At 38.1% G+C, this 27643-nt stretch overlaps 3 protein-coding genes and 1 pseudogene across 4 annotated transcripts in view; 1 reads left to right on the forward strand and 3 right to left on the reverse strand.

Moving 5' to 3' along the window:
- LOC105474765 (olfactory receptor 2L8) overlaps positions 1-27643 on the reverse strand; it is a 240005-nt gene that overhangs the window by 120846 nt on the left and 91516 nt on the right. For both annotated transcript variants that reach the window (XR_011609899.1, XR_011609901.1), the window contains exon 2: positions 25453-25575. The gene's annotated coding sequence lies outside the window, so the exon portion shown is untranslated. The remainder of the gene's footprint in view (positions 1-25452; positions 25576-27643) is intronic.
- Positions 16-7419, reverse strand: LOC105474767 (olfactory receptor 2AK2-like). Its single transcript, XM_011729601.3, has one exon. It carries the CDS (start codon positions 6549-6551, stop codon positions 5499-5501), a length of 1053 nt encoding a protein of 350 aa, XP_011727903.2. The 5' UTR covers positions 6552-7419; the 3' UTR covers positions 16-5498.
- LOC105474768 (olfactory receptor 2AJ1) lies at positions 10773-19544 on the reverse strand. The gene has a single exon (XM_011729602.3). The coding sequence runs from the start codon at positions 14494-14496 to the stop codon at positions 13552-13554; it is 945 nt and encodes a 314-aa protein (XP_011727904.2). The 5' UTR covers positions 14497-19544; the 3' UTR covers positions 10773-13551.
- On the forward strand, positions 17126-27033 carry LOC105474769 (olfactory receptor 2L13-like; annotated as a pseudogene).

Here is a 27643-nt window from a genome sequence, read left to right on the forward strand (position 1 = left end):
GTATGTGGTGTCCCTCTTCCTGTGTCCAAGTGTTCTAATTGCTCAGTTCCCACCTATGAGTGAGAACATGTGGTGTTTGGTTTTCTGTCCTCGTGATAGTTTGCTGAGAACGATGGTTTCCAGCTGCATCCATGTCCCTACAAAGGAGACGAACCCATCCTTTTTTAGGGTTGCATAGTATTCCACAGTGTATATGTGTCACACTTTCTTAATCCAGTCTATCATTGATGGACATTTGGGTTGGTACTAAGTCTTTGCTATTGTGAATGGTGCTGCAGTAAACATACGTGTGCATGTGTCTTCATAGCAGCATGATTTATAATCCTTTGGGTATATTCCCAGTAATGGGATGGCTGGGTCAAATGGTATTTCTAGTTCTAGATCCTTGAGGAATCACCACACTGTTTCCACAATGGTTGAACTAGTTCACAGTCCCACCAACAGTGTAAAAGTGTTCCTATTTCTCCACATCCTCTCCAGCACCTGTTGGATCCTGATTTTTTAATGATTGCCATTCTAACAGGTGTGAGATGGTATCTCATTGTGGTTTTTTTGACTTGCATTTCTCTGATGGTGAGTGATGATGAGCATTTTTTCATGTGTCTGTTGGCTGTATGAATGTCTTCTTTTGAGAAGTGTCTGTTCATATCTTTGGCCCACTTTTTGATGGGGTTGCTTTTTTCTTGTAAATTTGAGTTCTTTATAGGTTCTGGATATTAGCCCTTTGTCAGATGAGTAGACTGCAAAAATTTTGGCTTAGGATTGTCTTGGCAATGTGGGGTCTTTTTTGGTTCCATATGAACTTTAAAGCAGTTTTTTCCAATTCTGTGAAGAACGTCATTGGTAGGTTAATGGGGATGGCATTGAATCTATAAATTACCTTGGGGAGTATGGCCATTTTCACAATATTGATTCTTCCTATCCATGAGCATGGTATGTTCTTCCATTTGTTTGTGTCCTCTTTTATTGCACTGAGCAGTGGTTTGTAGTTCTCCTTGAAGAGGTCCTTTACATCCCTTGTAAGTTGGATTCCTAGGTATTTTATTCTCTTTGAAGCTATTGGGATTGGGAGTTCATTCATGATTTGGTTGTCTGTTTGTCTGTTATTGGTGTATAGGAATGCTTGTGATTTTTGCACATTGATTTTTGTATCCTGAGACTTTGCTGAAGTTGCTTATCAGCTTAAGGAGATTTTGGGCTGAGACGATGGGGTTTTCTAAATATACAATCATGTCATCTGCAAACAGAGAAAATTTGTCATCTTCTTTTCCTAATTGAATACCTTTTATTTCATTCTCCTGCCTGACTGCCCTGACCAGAACTTCCAACACTATGTGGAACAGGAGTGGTGAGAGAGGACATGCCTGTCTTGTGCCAGTTTTCAAAGGGAATGCTTCCAGTTTTTGCCCATTCAGTATGATTTTGGCTTCGGGTTTATCATAAATAGCTCTTATTATTTTGAGATACGTTCTATCAATACCGAATTTATTGAGAGTTGTTAGCATGGAGGTCTGTTGAATTTTGTCAAAGGCCTTTCTGCTTCTATTGAGATAATCATGTGGTTTTTGTCTTTGGTTCTGTTTATATGCTGGATTACATTTATTGATTTGATTATGTTGAACCAGCCTTGCATTCCAGGGATGAAGCCCACTTGATCATGGTGGATAAGCTTTTTGATGTGCTGCTGGATTCAGTTTGCCAGTATTTTATTGAGGATTTTTGCATCAGTGTTCATCAGGGACATTGGTCTACAATTCTCTTTTTTTTTTTGTTGTGTCTCTGCCAGGCTTTGGTATCAGGATGATGCTGGCCTCATAAAAAGAGTTAGGGAGGATTCCCTCTTTTTCTATTGATTGGAATAGTTTCCGAAGGAATAGTATCAGCTCTTCTTTGTACCTATGGTAGAATTCGGCTGTGAATGCATCTGGTCCTGGACTTTTCTGGTTGGTAGGCTATTAATTATTGCCTCAATTTCAGAGTCTGTTATTAGTATATTCAGGGATTCAACTTCTTCCTGGTTTAGTCTTGGGAGGGTGTATGTGTCCAGGAATTTATCCATTTTTTCTAGATTTTCCAGTTTATTTGCATAGAGGTGTTTATAGTATTCTCTGATGGTAGTTTGTATTTCTGTGGGATCGGTGGTGATATCCCCTTTATCATTTTTTTATTGTGTCTGTTTGATTCTTCTCTCTTTTCTTCTTTATTAGTCTTGCTAGTTGTCTATCAATTTTGTTGGTCTTTTCAAAAAAAAAGCAGGTCCTGGATACATTGATTTTTTGAAGGGTTTTTTGTGTCTCTATCTCCTTCAGTTCCGCTCTGATCTTAGTTATTTCTTGCCTTCTGCTAGTTTTTGAATGTGTTTACTCTTGCTTCTCTAGTTCTTTTCATTGTGATGTTAGGGTGTCAACTTTAGATCTTTCCAGCTTTCTCTTTTAGGCATTTAGTGCTATAAATTTCCCTCTGCATACTGCTTTAAATGTGTCCCAGAGATTCTGGTATGTCGTATCTTTGTTCTCATTCATTTTAAAGAACATCTTTATTTCTGCCTTCATTTAATTATGTACCCAGTAGTCATTCAGGAGCAAGTTATTCAGTTTCCATGTAGTTGAGCAGTTTTGATTGAGTTTCTTAATCCCGAGTTCTAGTTTGCTTGCACTGTGGTCTGAGAGACAGTTTGTTATAATTTTGGTTCTTTTACATTTGCTGAGGAGTGCTTTACTTCCAATTATGTGGTCAATTTTGGAATAAGTGTGATGTGGTGCTGAGAAGAATGTACATTCTGTTGATTTGGGGTGGAGAGTTCTGTAGATGTCTATTAGGTCTGCTTGCTGCAGAGATGAGTTCAATTTCTGGATATCTTTTTTAACTTTCTGTCTCATTGATCTGTCTAATATTGACAGTGGGGTGTTAAATTCTCCCATTATTATTGTGTGGGAGTCTAAGTCTCTTTGTAGGTCTCTAAGGACTTGCTTTATGAATCTGGGTGCTCCTGTGTTGGGTGCACATATATTTAGCATAGTTAGCTCTTCTTGTTGATTTGATCACATTATCATTATGTAATGGCCTTCTTTGTCTCTTTTGATCTTTGTTGGTTTAAAGTCTGTTTTATCAGAGACTAGGATTGCAACCCCTGCCTTTTTTGTTTTCCATTTGCTTGGTAGATCTTCCTCCATCCCTTTATTTTGAGCCTATGTTTGTCTCTGCATGTGATATGGGTCTCCTGAGTACACACTCTGCAGGATATTATCCAGGAGAACTTCCCCAACCTAGCAAGGCAGGCTAACATTCAAATTCAGGAAATACGGAGAATGCCGTATTTCCTTGATACTCCTTGAGAAGTTACTCCTTGAGAAGAGTAACTCCAAGACACATAATTGTTAGATTCATCAAAGTTGAAATGAAGGAAAAAAATGTTACGGGCAGCCAGAGAGAAAGGTTCTGTTACCCACAAAGGGAAGCCCATCAGACTAACAGTGGATCTCTTGGCAGAAACTCTACAAGCCAGAAGACAGTGGGGGCCAATATTCAACATTCTTAAAGATTGTCCCACCCAGAATTTCATATCCCCAAACTAAGCTTCATAAGTGAAGGAGAAATAAAATCCTTTACAGACAACAAATGCTGAGAGATTTTGTCACCACCAGGCCCACCTTACAAGAGCTCCTGAAGGAAGCACTAAACATGGAAAGGAACAACCAGTACCAGCCATTTCAAAAAACATGCCAAATTGTAAAGACCATCAATGCTAGGAAGCAACTGCATCAACTAATGAGCAAAATAACAGGATCAAATTCACACGTAACAATATTAACCTTAAATGTAAATGGGCTAAATACTCCAATTAAAAGACACAGACTAGCAAATTGGATAAAGAGTCAAGACCCATCAGTTTGCTGTAATTCTTTCTTCCCAAAGAAAATATTAAATTTAGAGACTTGTCTCTACATTTTCATTTTGTCTTACAACTGGTTAGGCAGTAAAAGACATTGTGGAATTATTTTTAATAATAATACATGATTCTCAAAAATAATATCTAAAGTGCTATTTGAGATTTGTATTCAAATATGTAGGTAATTATAGGAGGTCAATGAATTAAGAGAGGGGAAGAAAAAGAAAAAATAGAAATCAAAAGCTGGTATTTCTGGACAAATTGATTAAACAAAAAATAACCAAATTTTTAATAATGGAATATTGATAATATTAAAAAATATTAATAGTATCAATAACAACAATTTGATATATTAATTTTGCATTAATAAATGACTGAGGCTTGGCGCAGTGGCTCACGCTTGCAATCCCAGCACTTTGAGAGGCCAAGGCAGAAGGATCACTTGAGATCAGGAGTTCGAAACCAGCCCAAGCAACATGATGAAACCCAGTCTCAACTAAAAATACAAAAATTAGCCAGTTGTGGCGGCAGGCGCCTGTAATCTCAACTACTTGGGAGGCTGAGGCAGGAGAATCGCTTGAACCCGGGAGGCAGAAGTTGTGGTGAGCCGAGCTCAAGCCACTGCACTCCAGACTGCGTGAGAGAGAAAGACTCTATCTCAAAAAAAAAAGAAAGAAAAGAAAAGAAAAAAGGAAAGAAAATAAAGAAAGAAATGACTGGATGATGTGTATTGTGTCTTAAGAGAATATTTTCTGAAACAGAGGAAGAGGGAAAAGCAGTTGTGTAATCCCCCTTAAAGGAACTTGGCAGAAGTGCCTGGATGGCCCTGGGTGGTGTGCACCTCCTATGTGTGTGCCTGTGGTGTGTGTGGCGTGTTTGCATGCACAAAAGGTGTTATGGTACAGAACGGAAAGAGTCACGTCAACAGATACTGTCTTTTTTTCACCCCACTCTCTTCTCTACCACCACCTGTCATGATTTTCCCATCAGATGCTGTAAGTTTTGACTCTTCTATTCCTCAAGATAAGAAAACACCAATTGCTTTCCTATTAACACATTATTCAATATTAATAAATTTCAGTCACTGGATTTTCTTAAAGAAACTTTATTAATCAATCAAGCATGAAAACCACTAAAAAAAACAGAAACAGAAATTGTTTGCCCATCAGCAGAGATATCTGTCAGCTTTTATTTTTGTTTACTCTCACATGACCAGTGTCTGTAACAGTGTCACACACAAATTAAAGCATTAAAACCCTTGAGTGAAAGAAGGAATAAATGAATTATGCATTTTTCTCTCTGTTAACTTTGGTTGTTATATAGATTATCTTGATGTTAAATGTTTAAGTAGATTTTATTATTATGGTTCACATTTCAGATTATTCAAGAGGGCAAGTCAAAGTATTAAAATGCCAGGGGAACTTAGATTTGAGAAGGCTGACTTCTATTGCTTTACAAGTTAAACAAGATTGATAAACACTGTTTTTGTGACTTCTATATAGAAAATAAGTATTTACATCTTTCTAGATAGTTTTCAGGAACAGCTTTTTAGGTTGTTAATCCTCAATGAACACAGAGATCTGAAGTCATATTTTCTACAGCATATCCATTATCCCAACAGTCTCCTCACTGCCCCCGTGACTTCCTTATTTCGCAGGCTATAGATAAATGGGTTCAGTAGAGGTGTGATAATTGTGTAAAATACTGCCACCACCTTGTCCTGTGAAAGGGAATGCAAGGAGTGTGGCCTCGTGTAGGTAAAGAGAGCGGTCGCATAGAACAGGCTTGCCACAATCAGGTGGGAGGAACAAGTGGAAACAGCTTTTGCCTGTCCTTTTCCCGAACTCATCTGGAATACCACAATAAGCACACGAGCATAGGAAGCCAGAATGGCCAGGAATGGTAGCAGCAGAATAGTAAGTCCACTCAGGAGGACTGTATACTCATAATGGGAGGTGTCCCGACACACCAATGACAGTAGAGCTGGAACTTCACAGAAAAAGTGGTTTATGAGCCGAGACCTACAGAATGGAAGTTGAAACACATGCAATGTATGTATGATAGTGCTGACAGAACTACTGGCCCATGCACATGCAACCATGACGCAGCAGATATTCTTGCTCATAAGTACCGGATAATGTAAAGGGTGACAGATAGCTACGTAGCGATCATAAGACATAAAACCAAGGAGAAGGGCTTCAGTTCCACCAAGGGCCAAGAACACATACGTTTGAATCTCACAGCCCATAAATGTAATGGTCTTACTCTGTGAGAGGAAGTTGACCACCATCTTGGGCACAGTGGTGGAGATGTACATGAGGTCAATGATGGAGAGCTGACTGAGCAGAAAGTACATTGGAGTGTGGAGTCTGGTGTCCAACCAAATGAGGTGGATCAGCATAATATTTCCTGTCAGAGCAACTGTAAAGAGGGTGGCAATGACAACAAAGAGAAGAGAGTTTATCTGGCCGTATTGGAAAAGACCAACAAGTAGAAAATCTGTCCCAAAATGTTGATTTCCTGTTTTCATGGCTGAAATCAAAATATCAAAGGAGATGACATCTGAAACGTTCATGTAATAATGTTGGCTGCCCTTAAGAGAAAGCAAAATGACAATATTAAACACAGTTGAATTTTCTGGATGCTCTTTGGATGAATACATCTCTCTCCTATTCAATACATGGAGTTCATCCACAGAAAAATTTCCATTTTATAAATGATGATATGAAAATAAGGATGTTTACAAACCGCAGAATAACATATAAAGTGAAAATAACATAGAGTATTTAGATGATTTGTTTGAACAAGTTATATTTCTCCTTTATAAGTATTATAAGTTCACTCTCTGACTCAATTTTCTTATATATGTGACATGACAGAATTAGTCAAATATATAATTTCAAGGACTCCTCATTTCTCTTTTGATTACATTGGTCATAAATAAGGAATATATAAATATAAATACTTTATAAATGTAGTGACATTTATATGAAAGTGCCATTACAGACCTTATTATTTAATTAGTATTTCTTTCTTTCTGTGAATGTAGACACAATTTTATAAACTTGGGGGAAAAGGTAAACCAAACATTAGGAAGAGCTTGAGAATGAATCATGGAAATACAAAAATATTTATTGGTCTTAATACCAAAATATACACGTCATTATTCTCAAATACCATGTAAAGAATGGGCAATTCACCACCAGGACTTAATTTTTATTACTCCTTCTTCCGGACAAACAGCCTAGCTTATACACACTACCATAGCAAATAATGTCTTATTAACTACACGTCCCATGTTCTAAAAGTATTTAGTGAAATTATCTGAAACAATATTAAATGCTCTCAGGATTTATGGGGCCTAAACTATGAGCACAATATAGTGATAATCTCTGGAACTCATATTACATTTAGGCTGAAAAGCTTGACTATGTTTGAAAAATTAAAAACAATACAAATAGTTGCTGAAAGTATTATGTATAAGTTCATTTTAAAAGTTAGAATTATACAAAACTAGCAATATTCAATAATCTTTCTTTTTGTACTGGTCTAAAATATTGTCACATAGCTAATTATAATTACTCGATATTTAAATAATATTTTAATAATATACTAAAAGACATATTTTAAAGCATGTATATAATAGAAAATATGGAAAGTCATGGAATTGTTAGAATAAATATCATCAGATGGTAATTCTTAGTAAACAAATTCATAAAAATTCAACCAAAACTTTAAGATTATGTATTTCAGAGATGACATAATTATTTTAATAAAACCTAGGAAGAAGACATCTAACCTAAAACAAGAGTGAAAATTGTTTACCAAAAGCTAACGGGAAGGAAATACAACAATAAGATTGTATAGAGGTAAATGTATAAAATACTGGGTATAATAAAGTATGATAGAGAAAGAATATGATAGCTATAACAAAATTTATGTAATAGAATAAATTACTATACAAAATATAGTAATATATCTCATATATTATCAATCATTTGTGCAGGATAGGGAAATTGCTTAAGAAAATGAGCAAAAGTTTTGGAATTATTGGAATGATCATTTCATCATATGACGATCATTTTTCAAACTTATTAGTGTTTACTTCTCAAAAAATTGTATGGAGAAAAATATAGATTTTAACAAGAACGCACAGAAAATTCTTAGGGCGATAAAGTGAATTATTTACTGTTTTAAATATAAAGGTTCCAATCAATTGGGGGGGATGGGGAAAGGACCTGACTGAATAACCTGGAAAAAGAAATAAAGAGGTGATTAATAAAACAAGATAGAAGGTTTAAGATAGGGTAATTACCTATCTAAGCCTAAATCAATGTCATGCAAACAAAGCAACCTTATTAAGGTAATTTTTTAAAAGTCAAGAATGTAGTTCACTGTACACTAGTACATTTTTGGTAACATATGGTAGTTTTTTAAAATTATTTTTTATTAATTATCATTTCCATACATTTTGGACTAACAGTTTTATTATTGGCAATTTGGCTTAATATATGAAATGCATCTTTGGTACAAACATGATAAAGATGGTATTTTTCTAAGAACCATTTAGAATTATGAACACATGGTAAAAAAAGTTTTGAAATGATTCATCTGATGACATGTCACATATTCAAAATTAGCTATGAAAACTGGACAAAGATTTTACACACAAACATAAACACATACACACACAAATAAACAATGTCTATTGATCATAATTCAGTCACCAACAGCAATTGATCCGCGTGTTTCCATCCATTTTGCCAGTGCTGAACCTTTGCCTCATTATGATGCCACTACTTTAGGTTGTCAAGGGTGGACGGTTATTCTTTGAACATAGCTGGCTGAGTAGAAGACAAGTTATTTCTCCTTTATAGCACTTGTCAATTTCCGTTCCAAAGACTGTTCTTTGTATATGATTTTCTCTAATGATCAGAGCTTTTGTAGATTTTGCCGGTATTTTAAATTTCCCATCACTTTCTTCTCTTTCCATGCCACTAATAAACTGCAGGAACCAACTGATTGTTGTGTACCATCCAGAGAAACTTACACTATAACCATGAAGTGGTAGCCAGTATAAATGTGCTAGAGACATCATTATCAGAAAGTAGGGTTTTCTGATGGACACATTTTTTATCTGGAATCTCACTTTGCCAGTTATAGGCTCATGATTTTAGTCTGCTTACATTCTGAGACTTTGCTGTGCTTTCTCAAAAACTGGGATTACAATCCCCACCTTGAAAGAAAAACACATTTACATATGATGTTTATTTAGGAAAATGGGTGGGCCAGAGTTAACACTAATAAACATTTATATGATTTTTATCTGCCTTCACTATGAATTCTAAATTTCTGGGCAGTTTGCTCACACTACTTCTCTCCTCCCATCTTTTCTTTTTCTTTCCTTCTGTCTTTTCTCCTCCTCTCCTCCATTTCTCTCTCTTCATTTTTTCTTCTTTCCTCCTTCTCTTCCTCTTTGCATTCCATTGTGTCTTCAAAAGTGCTAGATTTAATTTCAAAGTTTTTTTTTTTCTAGTAATTTTCCTTTTGGTAAGCAAAGAAGTCTGTATTAAAATGGAGATGGTCCCTAAATTTCCTGCCTGACATAGTGTCAAAGGAAACTAAAATAATAACAAAAGTTTAAAATGTCACTTATTCATTTATCTATTGAATACCTGTGCCATATATTTTACTTAGCACATTAAATAATAAGTGTTAAATATTGATGCTGGTATTTTGGTGTTAATATTTAAAAATATAATAGAGACACTATAAAATGAAGGTTAGGATTTCAAAAAGATTGGGTTTCAAAAGTAGGACACAGGACGGTGCAGTAGCTCAACCCTATAATCCCAAGCAGTTTGGGAGGCTGAGGCAGGTGGATCACCTGAGGTCAGGAGTTTGAGACCAGCCTGGCCAACATGGTGAAACCCTGTCCCTACTAAAAATAAAAATAAAAAATAAAAAATAAAAAAAAAAATAGCCAGCTGTGGTGGCAGCTACTCAGGAGGCTGAGGCAGCTTGAACCCAGGAGGTGTAGGTTGCAATGAGCCAAGATCACGCCACTGCATTCCACCCTGGGCAACAGGAGAAAGACTTTGTCTCAAAAAAAAAAAGTAGAATATAGATAATCAATCAAAATGTAAAACATGTTAATAGAAGGAACTTAGATTGCTTTCACAAAGAAGTTTAAAATAGAATAATGTAAATTTGATTAGACAATAACTTGGCATTGAGGTAACTTTCAATAACTGCTTGTTCCACAAGTTCTAGACAATGATTAGTCACGTTCATGATTGTCTTTTCTAGCCACCTTATCCATCTTAGGGTGACAAGATTCTATTACCTTATCACTACTTGGAGGAAATTTCCCATATGTAATGAAAATGTAAGAAGCTGAAAAATTAGGTAAAAATTAGAAATAAGTTTTAATTTTATCTTCGATTGATATTAATGCAATTAAAATTCAATTAAAATGATTATTTCCATAGCCCTTTGTAGATATAGTCAGGTTAGAAAGATGACTTGTCCATGGAAAAGAATCATCATTATCTGCAAGATCTTACAAATAGAAGATTCTCTAACACCTTGGCCAGTGGTATGTCTCTGAAATTTAGGCAGTGAGATGTTCTATAGAAATTTAAATATTGAGATGCTCCAAACATGTGCATTTGAAATTATGAGTTCAGAATCATCCATTTGTTATAGCTACTTACCCCTCCTGGTGATTAATTCTTTCCGGAAAAAGACGAGGAAACTTATCAAACACAGTTTCGTCTCCCTTCACTGGGAGCCAAACATAAGTGGAATGATTAAAATGACAAAATCTGTCCTTAAATAAGGAATATCTTCCATGTTTAAGCACTTGAATATGACACTAGAAAATAAATACAAAACAAAGTAACTTAAATCCAACAATATATAAACATGGGGATTTTATTTTCCTTTGGTAATTGCATCATTTGGAATCCTCTCAAGTAGGATGTTCATTATAGAGAAAGGATTCCGGTGGGGGAAATGCCTAATTGGAGACTACTGTGGAAGGCTTCTAATTCCCTTACCATGCTTACTTTCCCCAGAGAAAGAATTACATGGGTTTAACATGACTTGGGTAAACCATGATATAATGGAATATGTTTACAGAGATCCACACAGTTATTTGCAAAATCTTTAGATATCGAATGAATTATTTCATGAGAAAGGCTAAACAGCCTTAAAGTTTGTCTAAAATACAAAGGTAGAATGCAATTAGGTTGATAAAACTGTAAATAAAAGTTATCAAAAATTCCTTAGTGGGATCATTACACAGATAATGATAAACATCAGCAAAGCCAGGTGCAGTGGAGTGGGCCTGTAATCCCAGCTACTCAGGAGGCTGAGGAAGGAGGACCACTTGGGTACAGGAGTTTGACCCCATCTTGGACAACATAGTGAAACACAACATTAAAAAAAAAAAATTCAATAGAGGGAGGGCTGAGCAAGATGATGAAATAGAAAGCTCCAACAACCATTCCCCTGCAAGGACACCAAGTCAACAACTCTCTACACACAAAACAACACCTTTCTAAGAATGAGAAATCAGGTGAGCACTCACAGCACCTGGTTTCATATCACTGAACGAGGCCCTGAAGGGATTAAAAACAGTCCTGAATCGTGGACATCAGCCCTCCCCACCCGCCATCAGCGTGGCACGATGCGGATATCATCTCTGGGTGCTGGGGGAAGGAGAACACACCAATTGTGAGGCAATGAACTCACTCCTGTCCCGTTAGAGCAAAAAGGAAAACAGGACCAAACTCAACTGACACCTGCCCACAGAGGGAGCATTTAAAGCAGTCCTTGTCAGAGGGGAAGCAATCCCAGTGGTCTAAACTTGAGTGTCTGCCAACCTCCCCACCAAGGACTACAGCACTCTGCGTCTCAAGCAAACTTGAAAGGCCATCTAGGCCATAAGGACAGCAATTCGTAGGTGAGTCCTGGTGCAGAACTAGGTCCAAAGACAGCAGACTGAGGGGCGTGTGATGTACTGAGACAACAGCTGGGACGGCGAAGCGAGTGCTGACATCACCCCTTCCCCTAACCTCAGGCTGCTCAGCTCAAAGCTCTGAAAGAAACTCCTTCCTTCTGCTTGAGGAGAAGAGAGGGAAGATTTGGGAGGATTTTGTCTTGTGTCTAGAATACCAGCCAAGCCACAGCAGGATAGAAGACAGGTCAGAGTTATGAGGCCCCCATTCCAGGCCCTACCTCCCAGATGACATTTCTAGACACACCCTGGGTCAGAAAGGAACCCGTTGCCTTCAAAGGAAGGACCCAGTTCTGGGAACATTCAGCACCTATTAACTAAAGAGCCCTGGGCCCTGAATAATGAGCAGCAATACCCAGATACCACATCGAGGGTGTGAGGGTTAACACTGAATATCACCTTGATTGGGTTGAAGGATGCAAAGCATTGTTCCTGGGTGTGTCTGTGAGGGTGTTACAAAAGACTAACATTGAGTCGGTGGATTGGGAGAGGCAGACCCAGCCTCAGTCTGGGTGGGCATCATCTAAGCAGCTGCCAGCATGGCTAGGATCAAAGCAGGCCAAGGAACACGGAAGGACTAGACTGGCCCAAGTCTTCCGGCCTCCGTCTGTCTCCCCGGCTGGATGCTTCCTGCCCTCAAATACTGGACTCCAAGTTTCTCAGCTTTTGGGCTCTTGGACCTACACCAGTGGTTTCCCAGGCGTTCTGTAGCCAAACAAGCAGACGACAGGCGCAGGCCACCGCGTGAGGAGAGCAGAACTTGGCTTCCCAGCCGCCTTTCTTCAGCCCCTACCACCAGGTCCCAGGGCCAGAGCCACCCAGTGAGCAGTGCAGTGTGAAGGAAGGCAGGAGCCTCCAGGGGAGCCGACGTGGTGCCCAGCTGCCAGAAGGCAGATTTGATCCAGGCTCTTTGTATGTTGGAAAGTTACAAAGTGCATCTTATTGTTTCTAAAAAAATAAAAAAATTAACTAATTCTCAATAGAAATATTATCTTCTTTGAAAAAAAATTTTAGGATGAATTTCTAGAAGTTTGTAAAATACAATACTATATGCATAAATGAAATTAGACAATTTTTATAATCTTATCTGATATTATAGACTTGCTTCTAACATATGAGTAATTCAGTTTTAACACAAATTATATATGTATATAGGTATATATATAAAACTTTACTAAACAAAGGTGTTGACAAACCAGGCAAAGAATAATGGAGATTTCATGTGGAATTTGTGGATTTTTCATAAATGATAGTTAGCAATATAATTTTACAAAGTTTTATAAAAATAGACATTATATGGATTTGTGTTTGTTATACAGTGCATAAGGGATTGTATTTTTAAAGACATTCTTATAAAGTCTTACAATTTTAGTGTTAGGAAGTAGGACGCCTTGGGTAATTTTTACTTCCTATAACTGTTGCATGATTATAATTGGTACCACAGAAGGAACAATACATTTCTAGAGGTATATGTTTACAACACAAACACAGGTTATAATTTATTATTAACAAGGTTTCTGAAATATTCACTTCTTATATGTGCAAGATAGAAGCATTGGTTTCTTTCTAGAAAATCTATCATGAGTATCCTTCAGGTATTTAATGTAGAAATAGAATGCACGTTCAGGAATTTTCCTATTCATTTTTTATGCAGAAACTTACTTTTGAGCATATTTTTTATCACCACCAGAACATCTTTATTCCTAAAGCTGTGGATTAAGGGGTTGAGTGTGGGTGTGAGGATCATATAGAATATTGCCAGGAACTTATCCTGGCCTGGAGTGTGGTGTGATTTAGGTCTCATATATGTAAAAATAAATGGCCCATAGTACATCATGACCACAATCATGTGGAAGGAACAAGTGGAAAATGACTTTTTTCTTGCCTCTGATGATTTCATCTGGAGGACAGTAAGAATAATTTGGCCATAAGAAGCAGAGATCAAGAAGGCAGGGATCACCAGGAATAACACAGCACTTACATAAACCCCTCGTTCATAGTTTGTTGTGTATGCACAGGACAACTTCAACATGGCAGGGACTTCACAGAAAAAGTGATCGATTGCCCTAGAGCCGCAGAAGGGAAACTGCAGTGCGTAAGCTGTGTGGACTGTGGAGTTGAAAACCCCAATGAGCCAGGAGCCTCCAGCCATGAGAGTGCTGGCATACTCCTTCATTAGAGTCGGATAGCGCAGTGGGTGACAGATGGCCACATAGCGATCATAGGACATTGCAGCCAGGAGAAGGCACTCACCACCCAGGAGGGTGAGGGACAGAAACACCTGGAACCCACAACATGCAAGTGAAATAGTTCTGCTGCCTGACAGGAAGTCAGTGACCATTTTGGGAACGATGTTGGAAACATGCAAGATATCCATAAAGGAGAGATGGCTGAGCAGAAAATACATTGGAGTGTGAAGTCTGGACTCACTGCAAATGAGGAGGATCATGAGTGTATTTCCTGTTACACTCATAATGAAAATGACGAATATAAATAAGAAGAAAACCAGACTTGTTGGGGAAGAAGAGAACAGTCCCAAAAGTATGAAATCGCTGTGCAAAGTGTGATTCTGATGACCCATCATGAAATTCACTTTTTTTTAAACTAAAAAAATAAATGAATAAATAATAAAGAAAGAAGAAAAACTAGTGTAAAACTTAAACCTTATAATAACGTATCTGCAAAATAAAATGAGAGTTAGTGATGCATGCTTTGTAATGAAAACATGTTCAACATCACTAATCGTAAGGGAAATACAAATCAAAACCACAATGACACATCATCTTACTATTATCAAAAAAGACAAAATAATAACAAATGCTGGTGAGGGGGTAGAGAAAGAGAAGTCTTATACATTCTTGATGGGAATGTAAATTAGTATAGCTATTATAAATCATATTATAGGTCTGTCATAGGATCCAGCAATTCCACTACAGGGCATATATCAAAAGGAAAGGAAACTGACCCACTTAAGAGACATCTGCACCTCAATGTTTAGTGCAGCACTATTCAAAATATCCAAGATAGGGAATCAAACTACGTGTTCACCAACCAGTGAACAGATAAAGAAAATGTGGTCTATATACACAACGTAATACTATTCAGTCATTTTTAAAAAAATGAAATCTTGTCATTTGTGGCAACAGGATGAGCTTGGATGACATTATGTTAAGTTATATAAACCAGCCACAGAAAGATAAATACTCCATGTTCTCATTCACATACAGAAGGTAAAAAATCCGATCTAATAGAAGTAGAGAGTAGGATACTGGTTACTAGTGGCTGGGAAACATGGGGGGATAAGGAGCAGAGAGGGAAGTTGCTCAATGAGGACAAAATTATAACTATATTGGAGGAATAATATTAAATTTGCTTTATTGAATATATTTGTAAAAATCAGAACTACCAGAGGCATATTTTAAAGTCCTTTTTAAATTCACTTTAGTACATCATGTATGTATGCAGATTACCTTAGAATGTTATGCATTTGGTGGTCAGAATTTATAGCAGAAATATATTGATGAGAAAGAATCATTGCAGAGGGCAAATGAGTCAATCTGGGAATACAAAAACTAGTACAGTGGGGTCTGTGATAATCATTTGCTACCAATAAAACATCTATTAGATTTTATATTGAGGGAATCTTCACTATAATTCCAACATGTTTCACTCCAAATATTTAGCACCTGATTTTAGAGGACAGAAACACCAAATATTACATTAAAATAACAATTCAGTTAATTACTTGCCTCAAATTTCTCCCCACATACATACATTTCAATCCAAATACTAGGTTATTCTTTCTGGAACAAGAGTTTTGAGTTTGCAGACATTCTGCTAGGTCAAAATCTTTTTAATTACAAGAAAAATTGTAAAATGTGGTATGTTTAGTTTACATTTCAGGTGAAACTGAAGTATTTATATTTACACAAATTGAGCTACCTTGCATCTTTTTCATAACTTGGGTTCTTTCTTGCACATAAACACTCTTCCCCAGCACTTCTAAAAGCTTCCATTTCCTCTGTTCTCCCAAGATTTTACATGGAAATCATCCCTCCATGGAGACTTTCCTGTTCTCTTAAAGAGGATGACTTTCGAGAGGTGGCGCCCAAGATGGCCAAATAGTAACAGCTCCAGCCTCCAGCTCCCAGCGTGAGCGACACAGAAGACAGGTGATTTCTGCATTTTCAACTGAGGTACCAGGTTCATCTCACTGGGGCATGTCAGACAGTTGATGCTGGTCCACAGGTGCAGCCCGACCAACGAGAGCTGAAGCAGGGCGAGGCATCGCCTCACCTGGGAAGGGCAAGGGGGAAGGGAATTCCTTTTTCTAGCCAAGGGAAAATGAGACACAAAACACCTGGAAAATCAGGTAACTCCCACCCTAATACTGCACTTTACCAAGGGTCTTAGCAAACGGCACACCGGGTGATTATATCCCATGCCTGGCCTGGGGGGTCCAATGCCCACGGAGCCTCCCTCATTGCTAGCACAGCAATCTGAGATCTAACTGCAAGGCAGCAGTGAGGATGGAGGAGAGGTGCCCGCCATTGCTGAGGCTTAAGTAGATAAAGCCACCAGGAAGCTCAAATTGGGTAGAGCCCAAGCAGCTCAAGGAGGCCTGCCTGCCTCTGTAGACTTCACCTCTGGGGACAGGGCATAGCTAAACAAAAAGCAGCAGAAACCTTGGCAGATGTAAAAGTCCCTGTCTGACAGCTTTGAAGAGAACAGTGGTTCTCCCAGCATGGAGGTTGAGATCTGAGAATGGACAGACTGCCTGCTCAAGTAGATCCCTGACCTCTGAGTAGCCTAACTGGGAGACATCCCGAACTAGGTGGAGACTGACACATCACACCTCACACAGCTGGGTACACCTTGAGACGAAGCTTCCAGAGCAAGAATCAGACAGCAACACTCACTGTTCAGCAATATTCTATCTTCAGAAGCCTCCGCTGCTGATACCCAGGCAAACAGGGTCTGGAGTGGACCTCAAGCAAACTCCAACAGACCTACAGCTGAGGGTCCTGACTGTTAGAACAAAACTAACAAATAGAAAGGACACCCATATCAAAACCCTGTCAGTACATCACCATCATCAAAGACCAAAGGCAGATAAAACCACAAAGATGGGGAAAAAGCAGTGCAGAAAAGCTGGAAATTCAAAAAATCCGAGTGCATCTCCCCCTCCAAAGGAACGCAGCTCATCGCCAGCAATGGAACAAAGCTGGAAGGAGAATGACTTTGATGAGTTGAGAGAAGAAGGCTTCAGTCGATCAAACTTCTCAGATCTAAAGGATAAACTACGTAACCAGCTCAAAGAAACCAAAACCCTTGAAAAAAGAATGGATGAACGGATAACTAGAATAATCAATGTAGAGAAGACCTTAAAAGAACTGATAGAGATGAAAACCATGACACGACAACTATGTGAAAAATGCACAAGCTTAAGTAACCGACTTGATCAACTGGAAGAAAGAGTATCAATGATTGAAGATCAAATGAATGAAACGAAGTGAGAAGAGAAATGTAAAGAAAAAAGAGTAAAAAGAAATGAACAAAGCCTCCAAGAAATATGGGATTATGTGAAAAGACCAAATCTACGTCTGATTGGTGTGCCTGAAAGTGACGGGGAAAATGGAACCAAGTTGGAAAACACTCTGCAAGATATCATCCAGGAGAACTTCCCCAACCTAGTAGGGCAGACCAACATTCAAATTCAGGAAATACAGAGAATGCCACAAAGATACTCCTCAAGAAGAGCAACTCCAAGACACATAATTGTCAGATTCACCAAAGTTGAAATGAAGGAAAAAATGTTAAGGGCAGCCAGAATGAAAGGTTGGGTTACCCACAAAGGGAAGCCCATCAGACTAACAGCAGATCTCTCAGCGGACACTCTCCAAGCCAGAAGAGAGTAGGGGCCAATATTCAACATTCTTAAAGAAAAGACTTTTCAACCCAGAATTTCATATCCAGCCACACTAAGTTTCATAAGTGAAGGAGAAATAAAATCCTTTACAGATAAGCAAATGCTTAGAGATTTTGACACCACCAGGCCTGCCCTACAAGAGCTCCTGAAGGAAGCACTAAACATGGAAAGGAGCAACTGGTATCACCATTGCAAAAATATGCCCAAATGTAAAGTCCATCGATGCTAGGAAGAAACTGCATCAACTAACGAGCAAAATAACCAGCTAATATTATAATGACAGGATCAAGTTCACACATAACAATCTTAACCTTAAATGTAAATGGACTAAATGGTCCAATTAAAAGACACAGACTGGCAAACTGGATAAAGAGTCAAGACCCATCAGTTTACTGTATTCAGGAGACCCATCTCACAGGCAGAGACACACATAGGCTCAAAATAAAGGGATGGAGGAGGATCTACAAAGCAAATGGAAAACAAAAAAAGCAGGGGTTACAATCCTAGTCTCTGATAAAACAGACATTAAACCATCAAACATCAAGAGACAAAGAAGGTCATTACATAATGGTAAAGGGATCAATTCATCAGGAAGAGCTAACTATCCTAAATATATATGCACCCAATACAGAAGCACCCAGATTCATAAAGCAAGTCCTTAGAGACTTACAAAGAGATTTAGACTCCCATACAATAATAACGGGAGACTTTAACACCCCACTGTCAACATTAGACAGATCAATGAGACAGAAAGTTAACAAGGATATCCAGGAATTGAACTCAACTCTGCACCAAGCAGACCCAATAGACATCTACAGAGCTCTCCACCCCAAATAAACAGAATATACATTCTTCTCAGCACCACATCGTACTTATTCCAAAATTGACCACATAATTGGAAGTAAAGCACTCTTCAGCAAATGTAAAAGAACAGAAATTATAACAAACTGTCTCTCAGACCACAGTGCAATCAAACTAGAACTCAGGACTAAGAAAATCAAAACCGCTCAACTATCTGGAAACTGAAAAACCTGCTCCTGAATGACTGCTGGTTACATAACAAAATGAAGGCAGAAATAAGATGTTCTTTGAAATAAATGAGAACAAAGATACAACATACCAGAATCTCTGGGACACATTTAAAACAGTGTGTAGAGGGAAATTTATAGGACTAAATGCCAACAAGAGAAAGCAGGAAAGATCTAAAATTGACACCTTAACATCACAATTAAAAGAACTAGAGAAGCAAGAGCAAACACATTCAAAAGCTAGCAGAAGGCAAGAAATAACTTAGATCAGAGCAGAACTGAAGGAGATAGAGACACAAAAAACCCTCCAAAAAAATCAATGAATCCAGGAGCTGGTTTTTTGAAAAGATCAACAAAATTCACAGACCGCTAGCAAGACTAATAAAGAAGAAAAGAGAGAAGAATCAAATAGATGCAATAAAAAATGATAAAGGGGATATCACCACCGACCCCACAGAAATACAAACTACCATCAGAGAATACTATAAACACCTCTATGCAAAAAAACTAGAAAACCTAGAAGAAATGGATAATTTCCCGGACACTGACACTCTCCCACAACTAAACCAGGAAGAAGTTGAATCCCTGAATAGACCAATAGCAGGCTCTGAAATTGAGGCAATAATTAATAGCCTACCAACCAAAAAAAGGCCAGAACCAGAGGGATTCACAATCGAATTCTACCAGAGGTACAAGAAGGAGCTAGTACCATTCCTTCTGAAACTATTCCAATCAATAGAAAAAGAGGGAATCCTCCCTAACTCATTTTATGAGGCCAACATCATCCTGATACCAAAGCCTGGGCAGAGACACAACAAAAAAGGAGAATTTTAGACCAATATCCCTGATGAACATGATGCAAAAATCCTCAATAAAATACTGGCAAACCGAATCCAGCAGCACATCAAAAAGCTTATCCACCACGATCAAGTTGGCTTCATCCCTGGGATGCAAGGCTGGTTCCACATACGCAAATCAATAAACGTAATCCAGCATATAAACAGAACCAAAGACAAAAACCACATGATTATCTCAATAGAAGCAGAAAGGCCTTTGACAAAATTCAACAGCTCTTCAGGCTAAAAACTCTCAATAAATTCGGTATTGATGGAACGTATCTCAAATAATAAGAACTATTTATGACAAACCCGCAGCCAATATCATACTGAATGGGCAAATACTGGAAGCATTCCTTTTGAAAACTGGCAAGAGACAGGGATGCCCTCTCTCACCACTCCTATTCAACATAGTCTTGCAAGTTTTGGCTAGGGCAATCAGGCAAGAGAAAGAAATCAAGGCTATTCAGTTAGGAAAAGAAGAAGTCAAATTGTCCCTGTTTGCAGATGACATGATTGTATATTTAGAAAACCCCATCGTCTCAGCCCTAAATCTCCTTAAGCTGATAAGCAACTTCAGCAGTCTCAGGATACAAAATTAATGTGCAAAAATCACAAGCATTCCTATACACCAGTAACAGACAAACAGAGAACCAAATCATGAATGAACTTCCATTCACAATTGCTTCAAAGAGAATAAAATACCTAGGAATCCAACTTACAAGGGATGTAAAGGACCTCTTCAAGGAGAACTACAAACCACTGCTCAGTGAAATAAAAGAGGACACAAACAAATGGAAGAACATACTATGCTCATGGATACGAAGAATCAATATCATGAAAATAGCCATACTGCCCAAGGTAATTTATACATTCAATGCCATCCCCATCAAGCTACCAATGAGTTTCTCACAGAATTGGAAAAAACTGCTTTAAAGTTCATATGGAACCAAAAAAGAGCCTGCATTGCCAACACAATCCTAAGTCAAAAGAAAAAGCTGGAGGCATCATGCTACCTGACTTCAAACTATACTACAAGGCTACAGTAACCAAAACAGCATGGTACTGGTACCAAAACAGAGATATAGACCAATGGAACAGAACAGAGTCCTCAGAAATAATACCACACATCTACAGCCATCTGATCTTTGACAAACCTGACAAAAACAAGAAATGGGGAAAGGATTCCCTATTTAATAAACGCTGCTGGGAAAACTGGCTAGCCATAAGTAGAAAGCTGAAACTGGATCCTTTCCTTACTCCTTATACGAAAATTAATTCAAGATGCATTAGAGACTTAAATGTTAGACCTAATACCATAAAAACCCTAGAAGAAAACCTAGGTAATACCATTCAGGACATAGGCATGGGCAAGGACTTCATGTCTAAAACACCAAAAGCAACAGCAACAAAAACCAAAATTGACAAATGGGATCTAATTAAGCTAAAGAGCTTCTGCACAGCAAAAGAAACTACCATCAGAGTGAACAGGCAACCTACAGAATGGAAGAAAATTTTTGCAATCTACTCATCTGACAAAGGGCTAATATCCAGAACCTACAAAGAACTCAAACAAATTTACAAGAGAAAAACAAACAACCCCATCAAAAAGTGGGCAAAGGATATGAACAGACATTTCTCAAAAGAAGACATTCATACAGCCTACAGACACATGAAAAAATGCTCGTCATCACTGGCCATCAGAGAAATGCAAATCAAAATCACAATGAGATACCATCTCACACCAGTTAGAATGGCAATCATTCAAAAGTCAGGAAACAACAGGTGCTGGAGAGGATGTGGAGAAATAGGAACACTTTTACACTGTTGGTGGGACTGTAAACTAGTTCAACCATTATGGAAAACAGTATGGCGATTCCTCAAGGATCCAGAACTAGAAGTACCATATGACCCAGCCATTCTATTACTGGGTATATACCCAAAGGATTATAAGTCACGCGGCTAAAAAGACACATGCACATGTATGTTTATTGTGGCACTATTCACAATAGCAAAGATTTGGAATCAACCCAAATGTCCATCAGTGACAGACTGGATTAAGAAAATGTGGCACATATACACCATGGAATACTATGCAGCCATAAAAAAGGATGAGTTTGTGTCCTTTGTAGGGACATGGATGCAGCTGGAAACCATCATTCTTAGCAAACTATCACAAGAACAGAAAACCAAACACCGCATGTTCTCACTCATAGGTGGGAACTGAACAATGAGATCACTTGGACTCTGGAAAGGGAACATCACACACCGGGGCCTATTATGGGGAGGGGGAAGGGGGGAGGGGTTGCATTGGGAGTTATACCTGATGTAAATGACGAGTTGATGGGTGCTGACGAGTTGATGGGTGCAGCACACCAACATGGCACAAGTATACATATGTAACAAATCTGCACGTTATGCACGTGTACCCTAGAACTTAAAGTATAATAATTAAAAAAAAAAAAAAAAAAAGAAACTTGGGTCTCTTCTTTGTTCTCCAGGGTACTTCCCAAGGAAGTGTTTCTGGGCTGCAGTCCAGAAACATTGGCCCAAATTAACTTTCTGCATTAATTTTGCCTCAATGTCATTCTTTAAGTCAACAAGAATGGTCAAGGCAGTCACTAATCTTAGACTCACCTGGCAGCCACAGGAACAATATTTTCCCAGCTATAATGTAACCGACAGAGTGATGCTTCATGTAATTCTGGTGCATTAAATAAGGTCCCATGTCTAACAAGGAAAGCTGCTGGACATCAATGGAAATACATCCTATACTCAAATTACAATGTCCCATGACCTAAACGCTCCCAGTCCCAGGTTCACAGGACCCTAATAGTAGCTATTCTCTTCCATTGTCTAACAACATGCCAGGTTTCCATTTTTGGAAATAAAATCATTATTGTAGTAACTACGATAAAACAATCTTTATAATACTCTCAGCTGTGGTCTATGCAAGAAAGTATCAAAATGTCTGCCTTCAAAACAACTCCAGGATGCCACACATAAACTTAGACCCAAGTCAGCCTGTTCAGGGCTTGGTATTGGACACACCTCATGGGATCCTGCTGACACATTTCTTCCCTTGGATTTAAACCTGGATTAAGCAAAGGAATTCAGAAAGTACTCCAAAAGGCTTTTCCAATTTCCAGGGCATGCTGGGGATCCCCTAAGGCCTGGGTACATCAGGACAGTTGGTCACCCACTTAGGGATGTGACAGCACCTGATGAATTATTCTATCTCCACTGCCTCACTCAGTGACTACTGCATAGAAGACTCTCAATACATTAATCTGATAAAATGAATCAAATAATTGTTTGGAACTAAATGAGTAGGATAGTTCTTACTGATAAACTGTGGCCAGATCAGTTACAAAGTCAATCTTTATCATACATGGCCTGGAGATTAGAAAAGTCTTTTGTAGTACTTTCTGAATCTCTTTGTTTAGTCCAGTGATCCCTCTGCTCCTTTAGTTTTCTTTAGAATTCTAATCACTACACAACCTCAAACTTCATGGTTGAGTTTGTTGGTCTATTGTTTGTATAATCAACTATATTTTAATTACATATTGTAAAATCTTTTGTGTTTTAATCATCAAAGCATGCCAGTAGCTAGTAGCACTGTCATAAAACAGAAACTCATTGAACATTTTTTGAAGAAATGAATGTATCATAATGATGGTTTTTAGATGTTCTATCTGATCAGTTTTTATTTCTAAAGATCTACAAGAAGCAGAGGATGCCTGTGATCCCATCTGGCATCCATGTCCAATGCTACACTGCACCTGTCATGTTCCCGGCTTTTCACTGTGACTGTCCCTTAGGCAGCCATAAAAATGCATTTGCATTTTTCTGTGGCAGGCTCTCTTTCACAATTGTATTAATGCTACTCAAGCTTATATGGAGTAAAAGTTGAGTTTCAGTTACTACATGTAAATCATGGCAACAAACTAATAATTTTTTTTGATGTAAAAGTTGAAAAATAAATAACCCAAGATGTCTATCCAAATCAATATGCTGAGCAGGATGTGGCATCAATAGCTCCCTCAGACAGAAGATCACTCACAAAACATGACATCTCACCCCAAGCCTAAGTAGAGGAAGAAGTCACCCAGGCATTGGGAATATAAGAATTGCCACAATGATAATTAATGCCACTTGGAAGACTGCATGAAGAAAAAAACAAATTGCCAGATTCGAGGTGGTGTAAAGCGAGAGAGACTATAAAAGTGTGAGCCATAAATTAAAATCCCAAGGAAAGGCCTAGGCATAAAAAGCTAGACAAACTTTCCAGAAAGGGAACATTATTTATTTTTGGACTTTTGATTTCTTTATTCTCAATTATTAACATTTAACCTGAATTTTGTTGTTTTACCTAATTAAATAGGAAGAAATACTTAAGCCATAAATCACAAATGCCCTAGTGCTCACACTTACTTTTCCTGTTGAATAGCTTTGCAGGTGCTTGACTCTGCGGTCATCTACAGTAATGAAAACCAAACCACAAGAACAGAAAGTGAGCATCCTCTCTAATCTCTGTATACCTCAAACAAGTCTGAAAATTGAAGTAGGCTTGATCTTTTGCAGAAGAGCAACAATCACACAATTTAAGTTGAATAAGATATTGTACACACAGGAAGGCATTTACCAAATAACTACTAAACTAGTGGTATTGAAATGACTAGAAATTTGAAACAGCTACAAGTGTTCAAAATCTTATTCCATTACTAACAGTATTAGAGAAGGTTATTCTTTACATCTCTAAATAATATTTTAAATATTTGAAAAAATGAAGATTCTAATGCCTAAATGATGAGTCCAGCTCAGTCGAGGAGACCCTAACCCAGCAGCGCTAGAGGAATTAAAGACAAACACACAGAAATACAGTGGTGTGAAGTGGGAAATCAGGGGTCTCGCAGACTTCAGAGCTGAGAGCCCTGAACAGAGATTTACCCACCTATTTATTAACAGCAAACCAGTCATTAGCATTGTTTCTATAGATATTAAATTAACTAAAAGTATCCCTTATGGGAAACGAAGGGATGGCCTTAATTAAATGAATAGGTTGGGCTAGTTAACCGCAGCAGGAACATGCCCTTAACGCATAAATCGTTCATGCTATTGTTTGTGACTTAAGAATGCCTTTAAGTGGTTTTCTGCCCTGGGCGGGCCAGGTGTTCCTTGCCCTCATTCCTGTAAACCCACAACCTTCCAGCTTGGGCATTAGGGACATTATGAATATATTACAGTGCTGCAGAGATTTTGTTTATGGCCAGTCTTGGGGCCAGATTATGGCCAGATTTGGGGGGGCTTGCTCCCAACACCTAAATATGTAGAATTTGTTTTGTGGAAATATTATAATAAATAATGGAAAGAACAGTTGGAATAATTTGTGGCACCTTAAAGACTCCTATATATAGTATAGATAGAGAGATAATGGGTAGATATGTACATACACACACATACGTAATTTTATAATAGTTATTCATCTTTTACATTTCCATTATGATACTAGTTATTGCTTGCAGCTGTGGCAAACACAATTTTTTTAAAAAGCCTATTATGTCATCTGTGACCTTTATTATGTATAATTTATTTACATGAAGAAAAGAATATTGTATGCGAATGTCTGTGCATTTGATTTTGAGTTCTGTAGGCCTTCAAATCTGAAAACATTATTAGGAAACAGAGAATATTTAAATAATATTTTATAATGAACATGGATCTTATCAGACATACCAAACACTTACAGTTCAAAAGGTGATTTGACTGGTGGGCACATTTTCAGGAAAGGCACAGAAGTGCCTGTCAGGAACACGAAAGGCAGAGTATCAATGGGAGGATCAAGGTTTGTCTGGCTGGAGTAGTGTCAGCTGGGGAGGAAAGATGAGAAATTAAAGATGAAGAAGAGGGCTAGGTAATTCCGTACTTATAATTTAAGCCTATAGAAAGTTCACGAGTCACACATCCCTGCTTCTATTGTAATTATGCCCTATTAAATTAAAACACTGTGGAATGTAGGTATTCCTGTTTTCCTCAGTTCCTGTGACTTGTTGATAACTCATGCGTGATTTGGCTGGCCAGGAGTTATCTAGAAAGTAATACTTTAGTTATTGTCTTAATCTTTGCTGCCTACAGAGTTAGACTTTGTACTGAAAGAACTCACATGTATCTATGACTTCCAGAGAGGCTTACCAGAAACAACTAGAAAGCTAACATTGCATCCGGATGTAGAAGTTGATTTAACAAAACCTGCAGTATTAGAGGAGAAACAACTTATTCTAAACAAACATTCATAAAGTCAGTTCCTTTTTGTTTTTCTGTTGTGTTTCATTTCATGTTTTCTGCTTTGCTTTTGTTTTTATTTCTCTTTCGACACAGTTACAGCAGAAAGTTTTCATGGAGAAATCACACTTCAAATGATTTCATTTTGTTGGGTCTTCTTCCGCCAAATCAAACTGGAATATTCCTCTTGTGCCTTATCATCCTCATATTCTTTCAGGCCTCGGTGGGTAACTCGGCCATGATTCACCTTATCCACATGGATCCTCGTCTCCACACACCAATGTACTTTCTTCTCAGCCAGCTCTCCCTCATGGACCTGATGTACATCTCCACCGCCATCCCCAAGATGGCGTACAACTTCCTCTCTGGCCAGAAAGGCATCTCCTTCCTGGGATGTGGTGTGCAAAGTTTCTTCTTCCTGACCATGGTGGGTTCTGAAGGCTTACTGCTGACCTCCATGGCCTACGACCGTTATGTGGCCATCTGCCACCCTCTCCATTATCCCATCCGTATGAGTAAAATGATGTGTGTGAAGATGATCCTAGGTTTTTGAACACTGGCATCCATCAACTCCTTGGCACACACAGTCTGTGCCCTCCATATTCCCTACTGCAGGTCTAGGGCCATTGATCATTTCTTCTGCGATGTCCCAGCCATGTTGCTTATTGCCTCTATGGATACTTAGGTCTATGAATATATGGTTTTTGTAAGTACAAGCTTCTTTCTCCTTTCCTTTTGTTGGTGTCACTGCTTCCTATGGCCGAGTCCTATTTGCTGTCTATCATATGCACTCAAAGTAGGGGAGAAAAAAGGCCTTCACCACCATTTCAACACATTTAACTGTTGTGATGTTTTACGACATATCTTCTGCCTACGCCTATCTTTGGCCCAGGAATCTCTGCCCACTAACCGAAGACAAGATCCTGGCAGTCTTCTACACCATCCTTACCCCCATGTTCAATCCCATTATCTATAGCCTGAGGAATAAAGAAGTCCTGAGGGCTGAGACAAGAGTATTTGGGATACTCTCTTTCATGAAAGAATAATAATGGCCTTCCCAATTCCCTTTTTTTCTTTCCTCTTTCCAAGTTGATTTGAACACCCTAGTGCAGGACTGTCCAATAGAAACATAATTAAAATTTTTCTAGCAGGTACCTTCTTTTCTGGTAGGTACATTCATTTCTAGTAGGTACACTCTTTTAAAAAATTGTAAAGCTCCCACTTGAACCCGTTTTCTGGTTCTCCTTACTCTGCTTCATTTTCACATTTTTGTTTACCACTTTTCACTTTCTAGTACGTGAAATAATAAGCACATTGGTTGTATTTACTGTTTATTTTCATTCTATGACAGAATTTTCACTTCACAATGAGAGATCCTTGTTCTGCTCACTGGTGTAATCAACTGTATGGAACACAGCCTAGTGCATAGCAGTTGCTCAATAATGCTGGTTGAATATTTGAGTGAAATAATGAACTATGGAACTTAATTTTCTGTCTAATGCTTTTCTTAATTAGATTAAACTTACAGAAAATAAAATGTATAATTCTAAGACTTTCAAAAATAACAATTAATGAAATATTGTCACAAACTCATATGTCTGTAATTTAAAATGCTATATTTTAAATGTAAAAAATAGAAGTATCATTTAGTCAGCA

This window comes from Macaca nemestrina, chromosome 1, assembly GCF_043159975.1.
Source record: "Macaca nemestrina isolate mMacNem1 chromosome 1, mMacNem.hap1, whole genome shotgun sequence".
Classification (NCBI taxonomy): Eukaryota; Metazoa; Chordata; class Mammalia; order Primates; family Cercopithecidae; genus Macaca; species Macaca nemestrina.

Bases quoted from the DNA above. Each gene is read 5' to 3' on its own strand.
- LOC105474768 (XM_011729602.3), bottom strand. From the start codon at position 14,496: ATGATGGGTCATCAGAATCACACTTTGCACAGCGATTTCATACTTTTG.
- LOC105474767 (XM_011729601.3), bottom strand. From the start codon at position 6,551: ATGTATTCATCCAAAGAGCATCCAGAAAATTCAACTGTGTTTAATATT.